Raw genomic sequence first — 14,731 nt, forward strand, 5'->3', positions numbered from 1 at the left:
GAAAATTTAATGCTTTCTTGCCCAATTTAATTTCTAAACACATTTAACTAACTAAAACTATCAATTTAACTAAAAATCAAAACCTAAAAATTTCAATTTCTCTCCCCTAGAATTTCGTCCAGCCCTTGATATCACTTTTTGATCTGTCTCCTCAAGCATGCTAAATGGAAACAAAGGCATAAGAAAGGTAGAAATCAAGCTAAAGTCGAAAAATCTTACTGTTAGACGCATAAACGGGTGAAAAACGCGAATTCCCATTTGAATTTTCTTGTTTCTCTTCGGTTTTTCTTATTTTCTTCCTTTCCTCTCTATTTCCTCTCTTGTTCTTCCTTATGGTCGGCCAGCACTTAAAATGGGGTTTAAATGGGCTGACTTTTCATGAAAATAATATTATATCATTAAAAAAAATACCACGTGTCACTTTCCCATTGGCCCATTTTTAAAATTTCATCCATTTGTTTTCAAATTTTCACCATACACTTGTCTCATATATCCATAGTTTAGATAAAATTCTCAGACTTATCCAAAGTCTCGGTGGAGTAATTTTTGAAATTTACACTTTTGCCCCCGTAAAAGTGAAAAATTACATTTTTGCCCAAAAAAATTGAAAAATTGCCCATAGACATATTTTTCATCCCTTATACTCATACCATTCTCCAATTTGTCAAATTTGATCTAAATTCTCTCAAAATCTCAAATTTTGTCCGCGAGTGACAAAATTACGATTTTACCCTTACACTCCAAAAATCACCAGAATTAAACTTTTTCACTTCCTATCATTAAATTATACTCCAAATAGTTAATCTTGGTCAAAAATTTCACTCCATTATCAAATTATTATCTTAAGTGGTAAAATGACGATTTTGCCCCTGAACATCAAAATTTTTAATTTTACCCCTAATGAACCCTCGAATTCCGAACAATCATTTTTAGTCATTCTTTGACTATAAAATATTAGATTTTATTCTACGATTCCTATTTGAACTAGTTCAAGGTTAAATCAACTCAAGTGTACCATTAGATACGATACTAGGTTTCGTCTATTCTTAGGTGCTTTCCTAGCATAATAACATGCTACTCAGTGCATGTATGTCATGACATGTGTTTATAGGGTCGGGTTTTACAAAATTAGTTTTATAGGAAAAGCCATCGACCAAAGTCTGATAATGTACAAGATTTTTTACTGTAACACTATCAAACAAGCCTTGCTTGAAAGTTCAAGATTTGAAGTAGCCTCAAGTTCAACAAGCCCGGAACTGATACCCATTCAAACATCACCGCTCACTATGACACAACCCCAAATGAAAGTACCACCATCACCAACAATCACACAAGTCTCAAAACAACTCTTCCCAAAAAAGTCTCCAAGCAAAAAAAAAAAAAAAATCAAAATTTAGTAGGTAAACTATAAATATAAACATGCTCTTTATTACATCTCTAACAAAATACTAAACAGCAAACTAATCATGCTTGATGATTCTGTCTTAATAGGTAAACCAACAGGAAAGCAACAAGGTAAAGTACAAAAAAGAAGCTTTTTTGAAATAGGAAAAATTGATTTTTACCATAACTGAAGCATCATTTTTGTAGCTCCTCTATATTGAACCTACTATAATAAAAATTAATGGATAATCCAGCAATCAATATCTTTTGTCCAGGAACACTTAACCAATATTTTGTGTACAGCTTTTGAACAATTACAACTAAGTCAATGGTACTGTAAGACATCCTTTAACAAACGTTTAATATTTATATGTATGAACAATATTTAGTAACTATTTATTTCACATGTCTTTAGTATGTAACCTAACAATTGATGTTTTAACATAATCCTCCTCATTTTACTATTTTATCAATCCATTTAGTCAATTTTAATCACAGACATAGACACTACTATTTATTTTGTATAAACAAATTTAATAAAATACTTCATCAAATTAATTTCATAATATGCATAAAAATAGTTACCTGCGGCAATACGCGCGTGAACTACCTAGTATTAAAAAAATTCACTATTATATATATATATATATATATATATATAAACTTATTATTGTCTAAACAAAACATATTAAAAAATAAATATTCCTTGAAACACAGGCATTGCCAAAAAAACCAAAACCCCTTAAGACATAAGGTTAGAAGCAGCTTTCGACGGTCTAAGCAGTGGTAGAGACAACAGGCGCGAGCCAAAAGTAAAATCCTTGGAAAGGAAGACAGAATCAGAAAAGAGCAAACAGTATGCATTCAGCGGAGTCAGGCATGGTAGTGAAGAATCGGTTGGTAGAGTTCCTAATATGGCAGTCCATTCCAAGTAGTTTAATTTTCTTGGTTTTCACCGCAATGATCGTCTCTGGGCGCTCCCCCGCTGCGATCTTCATCTCCTTTTTGAGCTTTCATCTCTCCCAGCTGCTCTTCTCTGTCTCCCTCTCAGCCGTCTCATCTCCCGAGCGTAAATTTGGACGCAGTTTGCCGGTTATGCTGGGAGCCGCGGCCGTGTCGGGTTATGTCTCGGCAGTGTCCCTTTGTGGAGTGAATGGGAGAGTGGGGTTTAAGGGTTTTGCTTCCGGGTTGTTCTATGCCTTCTTTTATATATATAAGCGGAGATGGGTATTGCATTTTCCCATTATTCAGGTCAAATGCTATTGTTGCTCTTCCTTTCTTTTAAATGTCTTTTCAATATTTTTTACTGATTTGAGTTGCTTGCTCCTGTCAACAGCGTTCCCCTTTCTTTAGCTTCAAGATGGGGATCCCTTCCGCTATCATACGAGCATTAAAGCTTTCTGCTGCAGCTTATCTATTTTCAGCTCTGCTGTTGGTATTTCTGCCACACCATTTTAACACTGAACTCGAGCTGGGAAACTTGTTTGCTCAACATGTAATCTCTTATTCTGTCAGCTTTTCTCTGTTTCTCTGTTGGGAATTAGCTCATCATTTACAACAGGTTGGTTCAAAACCCGTAAATTGCTGTCATATTGTTTACAAAATTATATTTGCTTTACTTATAGTCCCAGCATTACTACTGCATTATTTGAATTAATGGATTAAATTCATTGGAAGCCAAATGTTTTTCTCCGTGATGCAAACTTTTAGGTACCGCATGCTGATTGTCACTTTGAATGACAATTACTTAGGTTTTGTTTCTGGTACTTGCTACTTGCTATTTGTTTTTTTTTTCTTCTTTTTTTGCAAAAAAATGAATTGAAAGTAAATATTAAAAAAATAAAAAATGAATAGAAAACAAATGACAAATAGCGAAAGCAATCATAACTGATTGAAAATGCACAAATGGCTAAACCTCGACATCAGTGCTAGCATAATTATTCTATACTAAATTAAAATCATGCATTTTGTTCTAAAAGAATTACAATTTCACTCTAAATTCTTCAAAAGTATCATTAACATTTTGCATCTAAATTTGCTTTTGGCTGCTTGAAGCAAGCAGCCAGTGATGAAAGGAACAACCAAATGGAGCCTTATTTATCTCTTATGCCATGTTACTTCTCTTTCAACTTCCAAAGCTTCTCACAATGCCAAAAATCTTAAAACAGATTCATGCAAGAAGAAGATATGTAGAAGTTTGTGCATATTTTTGAGTGAGTTTAGAGTGCCTTTTTCCTTACTTCTCCTTAGGGTTTAATGTAGGAATTAGGTTTAGGCTCTTGGAATTACAGCTAAGTTTATTTGAAATTTTGTGGCAAAAGAGGGTTGGCTTTTCTAGAATTACAATAGGGTATATTGAGGTTACCGTTTCAAATTTGTGAAAATAAGAGTTAGAAGAGAGGAAATTTCCAATCACTCAATCACCAATTTGTCCAAGAATTCTCAAATTTCTAATATCTTTATTAGAAATCAACTCTACCAAGTCTAGCAATACAAAGAGAACAAATAGGCAAATGCTAATTAACTTGTCCTACATGGACTTGCATTCCTAAACCATTAGAATTAGGACAAAGACTCATTATATATAAACTAAATACCACATAAAAGATCAAAAATTGATCCAAACCCAAAGTAAGACCTGATGAACATGACTAAATCTGTACCATTACAAAAAATGACCTAAACACCTCCAAATACCAAAACTTAATTAAGTTGAAAAATTATTTTTCTAATGTCTAATTAGCTACCAAGGACATTTTCCCTTGGACCAAAAGCACTTCTTTGTTGACAGAGAACTCATGATATTAGCCCTTGGCTCCTGTGGAGTACGAAATTTATCTAACCAAGCTATTGGTATTCTATCAATTCTCCCCCTCTAAATAGAACTTGCCTCTGTTGGTTAGAAGCTGTCCCAAAAATGCCATCTTCCTTACTATTCCACTTTAGAAGGGAAGAACCAACAGTTCTTTGGAGCTTTATTGGCCTAGTGTCTTTGGTAATTGTAAACTCCATAATCAAACCACCATGCTTGTAGGAGTAAGCGTGGTTGTTGCCATAATGTTTCACCTTATTATATAACAGTCGCCACAATAAGATATTAGAAAACTTCATAAAAAGCTCATCACATTGCATTTATCAAAAAACTTCAAAAGAAGATGCTAACATTAACTTTTAATGTACTGTTATTCTCCCATGCCCCCTTATATTGATTAGGATATGGTGCATTTTTTAAGACCAAGCTTATGGATGGCAACCTCCAGAATAATGTTAGAACAATTGGTACCAGCAATAGCTAAACTACAAACTTGACCATGGCACCTCATATTAATTTGAAAGATTCTATTTTCTGATCTTTCTTTTCTTCATCCTTGTGTCTCCTCATACGAAGTAAGGATGCAAGACTAAACAGACCTCTCTTTACCATCCCTTAATCAACACACTCTTCTTTTAGATTTCAACTGTCAATTTTTTTTTCTCAAGGAAAATAAAAAGGAAAACATTAGAACTTGCTTCTGCCTTTGCTATTAGTCATGAAAAGCACATTATTCCTTCCAAAAAAAATTACTCTATTGTGACAATGATATGAAAAATGCCCAAAACTACTTCAAAAGTTGCACCAAACCTTACTTTTGTTCTTGGATAAACACACTACCTTGGAACTTCATTGGTGTTGAAAGTGAGTAATATGAATATTTGATGGTAATAAACTATTAGGTCAACTCTCCATTGCCTTTTGCTAAATTTTATTGACAGCATTCTTTTCATCTTGAGTTCTCTCAGTTGGAGTTTGCATAAAAATTTCCTTGTTTTATCTTTTCAAGTTTTAAGCAACTTATATTGTATCACCCATTATGATGTGAAGCATACTCATTGTTGATCTCGAAGAGACTTGTGGATTCAACTCTCACCAAAATGTAGAGATCATCACATTATCATATTAGTAAACTCAGATCTTCTGACCAAGCTATATAACTTGCTAGTATACTCTTCCATAATCACGCTTCCCTGTGCCAACTGCATGAACTTCAAGTAAGTTGTTGCTTATAATTAGGTGGCACAAACTAGCAAGTTATGGCAATCTTCCTGTCTTCTTGTGTTCAAAGAGCAACATGATGTGTTCGTTGGTACTTTTGCCATCAAAATTTCCCTTTAGCCTTGATTCTACAAAATAAGCTTTCTCTCATAACTTATAGTTATGTGATCCAAAAAAGTTTTCTACACCATGCACTGAATCAGGAAACACTTCTATATTGCTTTACTCATAGAATTAAGAAACTTCCAGCTTAAGTTGTTTGTTCTCATCACCCAATTTAGGTTGTTTTAGAATTCTGAACTTAGGAGAATAAGTTTGAGATTCTACATACTGTTTTGCATCATTGTATTCATTGGTTGAAGATATGAATGGGGCTTCTGCATTTGTGTTTGAATATGGAGGGTTTGGGAAAACCTGAAGTAGCAAGTGTAGAACTTCAGGGTAACTGTTCGACTGGCTCTGGAGATTGCCCTAAAGTTGAATCAGAGGTCATTTTCTCTTCATTAGTGGTTGCCTCTATTTGTTTTTTGCCAAAGCATTGGACAGCTCCTCAAGTTTGTTTACCTCATCTGGGGAAGTTTCTAGAATTCCCACATCAATAGTTTAACGTGTGGACTTCACCTTTCAACCATTAAACATCCTTCTTGACAACTTCACGATCTTCAGAAAAAGTTTCAGAATTCTCTGTCAAAGTTTCAAACTTTGAGGAAAGTGTGAGATTCATTACTGTGGTATAGAAAATAAAAAAGGTAGAGTAAGGGATGGTTATAAATGATGGAAAATATGTAGGATCTTTTGCTTTGATTCCAAATGATGTTGGAATGCTTGCTAGCTTGGAAATTAGGGTATTTCTGGTATGGTAGGAACTAGCATTATGGTTGAATCACTTAGGGCTTAATTTAGTTTAGATTTTGATGTAGGATAGCTAGCTGATTAGGTGGTTTATAGAAAGTTTTTGATGGAGGTTCTTGACCAAAACAGAGGAAATTGAATAAAGAAATGAAAAGAGAGAATTGTCCTACGCTTCATACGTAGCGTTTTTGGAATCACACCTAAGGTTGCTGGCATCACACATCACAAGAGCAATAATGCTGGAAAATCTCTGATAATAATTCTATATCTTCCAATAAAGAGTGTATTGATATTTATACAGAGTGAGCATCCCTAGTCCGACAAGTAACTTGTAGTTGAATGAGGACTTAAACAAACACTTAGACTCCAAATAGAAAACTAATAAACTTATATTAAAATAAAATTAAGTAGGATAAGGAAAATAAAAGCTAAGATCCTAAATCCTAATATAAATGCAAAATACCAAGTATATACCTTAAGCTCTAATACTTGAAAAACAAACAAAATATTAATTCATAAAATATAACCTAAACAATTTAAACATCCTCAATCAAGCCCATAAATACAACAAAGTAACAATGAATCTTCATTTAATCCCTCAATTAGCTTCTTTCCATCTCTCCCATTGTTGGAGAAAACTCAACCTCTAGTTTTGAAATGTTGGGATAGAATTCTCTAGCAAAGTCTACAAATAGCTTCGACAGAGCACATGGACATTTTTTTGGTATACATATTGCGTGAATAAAGCAATTTGCATCTTATTGTTGAACACACTTGGATAATGAAGTCAATTAAAAATTTTTTGTTGATATTTGGTTTCCAAATTTTGTTGTACCTTCAGTAAAACCAATTGGTCATCATGATGCAACTCTTGCTTTTCAGCTATCAAACCAACTATAGTTGATTTGCTGCTAGATTAGCATCTCCACAAATTTATTTGTAATCATTCACTTGTCAAATCTTTGCATATAGTCTGCCATGAATATTCTAACAACTTGGGTGCTAGCATCACTGTCACAACAACTTTTCAAGTCTAAAGCATGTGACCCTGTAAAGTTGAAGCTCAAGTTGCCTGTAGTGATTGACTTGGAACCTTACATGAGTATTAACTCTTAACAATGACATCTATGTCAGATGTGGAATGTAGTATCACAACATTTTGGTGGGTTAGTGCTTTGATGCCAACTATGGAGTCTCGCATCTAACCTACAAGGTATTGTCCACGTTGACCTAAAAGATCTCACAGTTTTGCCCACGAAAGACGCCTTACAAGTATAGGTTCAAGTCTCTACATATATACTATAATGGGTCCTCATAAATTCTCTATTTGTCATGCATCTTGTCAGGATAATTAGGTGGCACATAAGTTTCTTTTAATTTAGTTTTCATCTTATTTCATGTACTAATTTGTGGTTGTCATGACCTGATTGTGTTTAATTCAAAACCACGCCATCACATTTTTGCTAACTAACAGGCTTCATCTTTGCAAAATATTACTGTTGAGTGGAATATGAATGACTTGCCAAACTCACTTGAACCCAAATCCTACCTAGTCCAATTTGACCATATAAAGTCGATAACTCTAACTTGCCCAATACGGACATGAATTGACACACACTCGAATCAACCCCGATCCATATATATATATATATATATATAATTAGAATAAGATTATAAAAACTTCAAGAAAAAAAAAGTCTTGATAAATAATAAGCAATAAAATTAATTGTTTAGGCACTTGCTAAAAAATATTACTTTCTTTCACTTTTTGTAGATAGTAGATAGTCATCAAATATAATATAACTTACATTGCAATTCAAGAGGCCACTTGCATGGCCAAATGATATAGGAGACGATGTCATTTTATATGTTTAGTGAATAAAATAAAATAAAACATCAAATAAAACATTTTGGTTCAATACAAAAGTTAAATCATGTATATTATTGTTCATAAAAAATTTTAGCAAACAAAAAAAGTTTCATAAAACTTAAAATTTTGCGCTTTAGTTTATACAAATTATTGTATATTTTTTATATTCAAATACATTTTTTTAATTTTTACCTCTCCATTAAATTCTAGCATTTAAGAAGCTAACTTGATTTTTTACTTTTAGAGTTTTAATTGACCTGGTAACCTTAATTTATTGTAAATTTGGTGAATGATAATAATCAATGCAATAAGAATAAATATTAAATATTAATAAATTAAAAATCATCAAAGGTTTTTCTTGTGGGATAAATTTTTAATAAATGATTAATTTTAAATTATTAAATTATTTATAATTTATATTACTTTTTGTGTTTTGTATTACTTAATTTGTTAATGTCATCTTTACACATATGTTGATAATAAAATTTGTTAATTTGTTAATAATAAAATTCGAGGTGAAACACATATGTTGGTAAAATGTGACATTGAATAACTTAATTATTAAAAATTGACTCATTCAATATGATGCAACGGCTTGACTTCAAAGTCAGCAAATTGAATTCAGAATGGCCTGAGATTAAAATGACTTGGCCTTAAAATGACTCAAATTTTTTATTGATCAGAATAACTTGAACTTGGAAGTGACCCAACTCGACTAGCTTAATTGCCTCATCTAAGATGTAGGATCAAGCCTTTGGAAAAACACTGTAGGATCAAGCTTTTCCTCAAAATATGGAACTTCTATCTTGGTTTTGTAGTTTTTCTGAATTTTGTACCTTGTGCTTCTTGCCTTTTGAAAAACACTTGATTATCTTGAACAACTCTTTTACTTTGCTTTTGAGGAATTGTTTAATAAATTTCAGTCACTGCCTCAACAATTTGCTTGCATTAGGTTGAGAATTTCTAATGCTTCTTATCTAAGACACTAGTCTAGCTCTAGTGAAGCCCAAAATTTTCTGTTTCTTCATGATTTAGATGAAGAGCTTCAATCTATCAATTTAATTGTTGGCCAGAATTACAAAAACTTTAAGATCTTTTAGTTCTAATATGACAATTTTCTAATCTAGGTTCTTGACAGAAATAGATAAAAATTAGTAAGGATAAATAAAAGAAGAGAAGAAATCCTAAGTTTCAAAACCTATGGTTTCTCACAAGTCATTGTCATGTGGATTTATGGATTGCTGTACTTAATATCTATCTTTTGTTATCTATTTGAAATTGCTCTTATCAAGGTATGCATGGTTATTTGAATTTATGGTTTTGTAGTCTATCATCTGGGAATGATACACAATCAAAGTGAAGTATGAAACTGGGTGGTGCTAGGCCTATAAATTTGTCACTAGTGTAAGTTTGTAAGGTGGAAAATTCTTGAGAAAAAACAAAACGTTTGGGTTCTTTACAAAGAGCTCTCCTCCTTCTCTCTCTCTCTTGAACATCTGATACATAACAATTGGCATAAAAGTAGTTGAGGAAGATGGTAGATGGAGTTGTTAATGAGCTCTTGCAAATGTTTGTTCCCATGAAGCCTCACTTGGACCAAATGGCTCTTTCTCAAATGGTAGATGATTTTAGCTTTGAATTTTTAGAGCTTAAAGGCTTAACACAATCACAATTAATGGAAGTAATGAGTATTTCCCCAGATGATCGAAGCTGGACAACCTCAATTACAGTTGGTGTTAATGACTTAAAGATCAAGTCTAAAGAGTTAAAAAAAAAAAATTGGTACCATCTTTGTTTCATGATTAGCAAATTTTGTTAGAGGAAGAAACTGTGAGACCAATCTTATGCACACTCATTCTTCCAAAAGGTTGAGAAATTTGCTGATAATATGTTGACTTTAGTGCAAAAAATGCCAAGTAAACAACCCCTTATTCAACTTCACTTTTTTTTTTTTAACAAGACTTGTCATTAATGGACAAGTTAAGATCTGAATAGAGCAGCATCGTATGTGAATTTACAGGAATTTACCATAGTTAATTATTATTTTTCATTATCATCTATTTAAAGTTGCTCTTATGAGGATTATGTGTTACCAGCATAAGTTTGTAATTGTGGAAAATGTTTCAAGCATGGAACTTAAGGTTGTTTCACAGAGCCCTACTTCTCTCTCCTAGGGCATCTGACACATAAAAGTGACACCTTAGTTTAATTGCATCAAATACCACAAGAGCAATTATGTACTTTGATATTTTTTCTTGACTCCTAGTGTCCTAGTCTTACAAGAATTAGGACTTGTAGTCCAATGAGGACTTCGACGTATACTAACAAGCTTAACTTAAAAACAAAACCCAAGAAGATAAGGAAAACCCAAAATAGGATCTCAAACCCTAATATAAATGCAAAATACCAAATATAACTCTAAAGCCTTGGAAAACAAACGAAATGCTTTTGAATGTAAAAGAACCTAAACAATCTAAAAATACTAAATCTACATAAAAGTTACAATTAAGCTAATAGAATAGAAGAAAGTAACAATAAAATTTCTGGTAGCCTAATCCCTTAATTAGGTTCTTTACATTCTGCACTTTAATCTCAAAATAGGGCAGGAATTGAGCACAATGGTTGCTGGAATTTTCTTGTAGCAGTAGAATTGGAGTAAAGCAAATGAAAGCTACGGATTCAGAGTTGTGAATGGTATACCAAGGTACTGTAGCATTTGACACAGAAAAGCAGAAAGAAGTGTCCAATCACATAATCACAAATTCCCAAGTCGTCTTAGTAACTCAAATCCGTAAAATAAGCTTTACGAAGTGTAGCAATACAAAGGGATGCAAATAGCCGAGTACTAACTTGTACTTAGATTAGATTCCTAAAACGATTAGAATTTGGAAAAACACTCAACTAATATGAACTAAAGTCAACATAAAAGGCCTAATAATTTATCTATACCCAAAATAAGACCCAATGGACTGTGACTAAATTCCATTTCTGCAAAACAATAGGCTACTAGAAAACTTCTAGGAACCAAAATTTAATAAAGTTGATAAATTGCTTTTCTAATCTAGACATACTCTCTTGTACCAATAGGACTTATTTTTGGATGAAGAACTCATGATATTAGCTGTTGGCTTCTAAAGAGGATTGAATCTATCTATCCATGCTATTCATGCCCTGTTCACAGTTCCATATGTTTTTAAAACTGAGTCAGTTTATTGGACATATGTCCTCAGAGCTGTTGCATAAGCAACACCACCATTCTTGCATCAACTTTTATGCCTTCCTAAGTGACAAAGTCCTATCTTTTTAGTTGCTTCTCAATCTTGAATTTCTTGCATGGTAAAATCCTATCTGTATTCATCATGAACTATTTGTAGTTTACCCAATGATTTGGATGCAAATTTAGGTCTTTTGGCATGGATCTTTCTTATTTACTCCCAAGATGCTAAGCCTCTATCATCTTTTTGATTATTCTTTCCCTCCCCTTTATCAGTACACAAAGCACATACTTATTCACATTCACTAATGTTCCTTAACAAAGATCTTTCTTTTTACATACATTCGAGTTTTGATGTAGGTGCTACATACAAAAAGGTTCATATTCGCACCACCCAAAGGATCGGCAGCAGCAGAAACAAATCCAAGTGAGCCTCTCCTGGCTGCATTAGAGGAGAGTTCTCCAACTTCCCTTCTGAAATATCTTGCATACCTTGATCTATGTATGGTTTGTGAGAATAATGTTGACTATTGGCGTCGAGCTGCCTTCTTTGAAGAAACTGGTGAGACTTACAGAAGAGTTGCAGCTGTTTGCTTGCGGCCTTTGGAGCAGCTTGCATCAAAATTGGGCGAAGGTTTGGAAGGTTCTTCAGATGGTAAAGCCTACCGAGTATCTGACCAGTTGCAGTCATCAACTGACCCACGAATGAATTCAAAATGCTATGAACTAATGAACAACTTCCAGGTATGGAAATTGTTTTTTGGAGGTGTGCATGCATTCCTTATTAAACAGTCTTGATGCAGAACCATCACACCACAAAGATAGAGTCGAAATCAATTAGGAAACATATTTAGGATTACAAGTCCAATTCTGAAAGCAGGGAAAACACTTGAGTCTATAATATTTTTTTAAATCATAACTCTCAAATCACCAAAAGCTATCCTCAATAGTTTAAGACAAGCCTATTTATATGAGCTCAATAAAGCTTTGATTTTAGCTACATAAATATATTAAGCCCTCATAAAGGTGTAAAGTCCAAATTAAAAACAAGCTCAAATATTAAAGTCCTGTTTTCTGAATCTATCAAAAATAATTATGACTTTACTTATGGTTGGGAGGTCTTCTCTCAAGTCTATTTGTTTGTGTAATTTGCTTTTACTAAGTAAGATAATATTTTTTGAGTTTTTTTTTTTTGTACATAATGGTAATTTTGAGTTTGCTTCCCAATTTATCTTCTGTCAAACAAATAAATTGCACTTCTATCACTATATTTGGTAATATTGCGACAAGGCCCAAACATGGAGGGATTTCTCCCCCTTCTTGCCAAGGATACTTTTGCTAGTTGTAAATTACAAAAGTTTTATTCTCTCCCATTTTTTGTTTATGTTTCCTTTTTTGCATATACAAAACTATGTCCTATTTTTTAAAAAACCTAAATGCTTTTACTTTATCTATATTTCAGAGCGTGATTATTTTTTATTTTTACTTTACGGTATTAAAAATCATGGTACATCACTTTTATAGAAAAAAAAAAATTTTCAATATAAATTACACTAGAATCAAAGATTTTTTCTTGAACTCCATGAAAGTCAAACACAGACAAGCAAAATTGGACAGAGGGATTATTATTTGTGGAAAATAGAACTACAATTGTTACATTTCCAGATTTACCATTATCACTGATCTAAGCAAATAATATTTGACACTAATGTGAGAAACATGCGGTATTAAATTAATTTTAAAATATAAACATAATAAAAGAATTAAGATGCTGCTGCAGAGGGATGGGCACTGTTTGATTCCTGATCCTGTCCCAACTTGAGATAAAATTGATCCCCAAATTTGTCCCCTGATGCCCAACCTGGTTGGGGGAGGGAGGTATTGTCTTCATCATGGACAGGGCAATATTACATCTGTAGTGGTGCAGTTGATTAAAAATGACTTTGTAGGTTTGTTTGTTAGCAGTAATTAGTTTTGTTGTGGTTGGGTCTGCTTGGATTCTTTTTCTTCCATGTGGTTTCCTTACTGAGCATATATAACCTAAGATTTATCAATACATAATGAACGGAGTGGAACATAGTTTCTGAGGCTAATTGTGCTCCTCCAGGTCGAGGTTGTACTCTTACCATTTCAAGTTCTATTTGATGCTTTTCTCTAGCAACAGAAGTCATTTATGGGCATAAACGAAAATGCTTTGTTCTTTTCTATGCTTTTCTCTGGGGATGTTTAAGCATTGTAGATCGGTTGTGGCATTGCTGAGCAATTTATGTTTTACTTATCAAGTAAAATTTTAATAATCTTGAGATGGGCATCATTTTGCAGCTTTACACATGGTCTGCTCGAACAATTGCATCCTTGACTGCACACTCACATAAAGAAGACAGATTTGGAGTTGCTCAACTCTCTGGTAGCAATGCTGCTGTTATCTCGACACTCATAGCTTGCCTGCTTGCTGTTGAAACATTCATGGGAAAAAAATCAAGTTTGCAACCATCTCTGCATTTGATGGGCCCAGCTGGCATTAAATGGGCTACATCGAGTATTGGAAGAAGAGATGTTAGAACAGGTAAAAGGAGAGACGGTCCACTTTATTCAAAAGCATATGCCATGGCTGATGTTTTAAGGACGTCAATTTACTGCATTGTGTCTGCTTTTCACAACGAGATGCTGACTAACGCCAAAGCTGGCCTTCTTGAGAAGGATTGGATTAGTAGTGGCAAACCTCCTTTTGGAACTCGCGAGCTGCTGTTGCAGAAATTGCTTCTTTTTCTTGACTTTCAAGCCAGCTAAACTATGAAAAAACAAGTTGAAAATGGTGAAGTTGCGGAAGATGACTGCTGGCTTTCTCCTATTTGGACCCTGCTGCTTTCCTTGAACAAATCAGCTGTGCTGCAAATTAACAGGGTGAGAATGAGAATAGGGCTTTCCATTTTTGTTTAAAATCAAGCCCAAGTTCTTGCAACATTATGTTAAGATCAATTAATAGCGCTATTTAGTTGCAAAGTTTTGCTATTCAATCTCTTAGATTACATTCGGTTGTTTGTGATTTACGAAGTGTCAAAGATTTCAGAGAAGAAAGAAGGAGATTTGAATGAATGAACAGAGACCTTGAAATCTTTTTTGGAAAATTTTGGAAAATGAATCTTTCCTCTGCAATTTCAATTTCAATTTCCATTACAGTTTTTATACAAGAATTTGAAAATCTAAAACCAATCAAGCTTAGATGTAGTCTCAATATGAGCACACTGAAAAATAGGATTTGAAATCAAATAGCACAGGCTTTTACAACGATAACAGTAATAGATATTCAAGTAGCTGTTAAGCTAGAAGAAAATGAAGCTAAAAACGACACTAGACTAAAGGGTATTAAAGATTGAAA

General features: G+C 33.4%; 1 protein-coding gene across 2 annotated transcripts; it reads left to right on the forward strand.

The window, feature by feature from the left end:
• Positions 1 to 2,079: 2,079 nt before the first annotated feature.
• LOC18604523 (nucleoporin protein Ndc1-Nup protein) lies at positions 2,080 to 14,480 on the forward strand. Of its 2 annotated transcripts, none has more exons than XM_007037049.3 (4): positions 2,080 to 2,634; positions 2,720 to 2,944; positions 11,713 to 12,096; positions 13,675 to 14,480. In XM_007037049.3, the coding sequence occupies exons 1-4, from the start codon at positions 2,242 to 2,244 to the stop codon at positions 14,140 to 14,142; spliced, it is 1,470 nt and encodes a 489-aa protein (XP_007037111.3). In that variant the 5' UTR covers positions 2,080 to 2,241; the 3' UTR covers positions 14,143 to 14,480. The 2 variants fall into 2 exon arrangements, with proteins under 2 accessions (XP_007037111.3, XP_088661051.1); XM_088804925.1 differs by having other exon boundaries at positions 2,080 to 2,610.
• Positions 14,481 to 14,731: the final 251 nt, after the last annotated feature.

The sequence above is a fragment of the Theobroma cacao genome, chromosome 3 (genome assembly GCF_053813885.1).
Source record: "Theobroma cacao isolate CCN51 chromosome 3, ASM5381388v1, whole genome shotgun sequence".
Classification (NCBI taxonomy): Eukaryota; Viridiplantae; Streptophyta; class Magnoliopsida; order Malvales; family Malvaceae; genus Theobroma; species Theobroma cacao.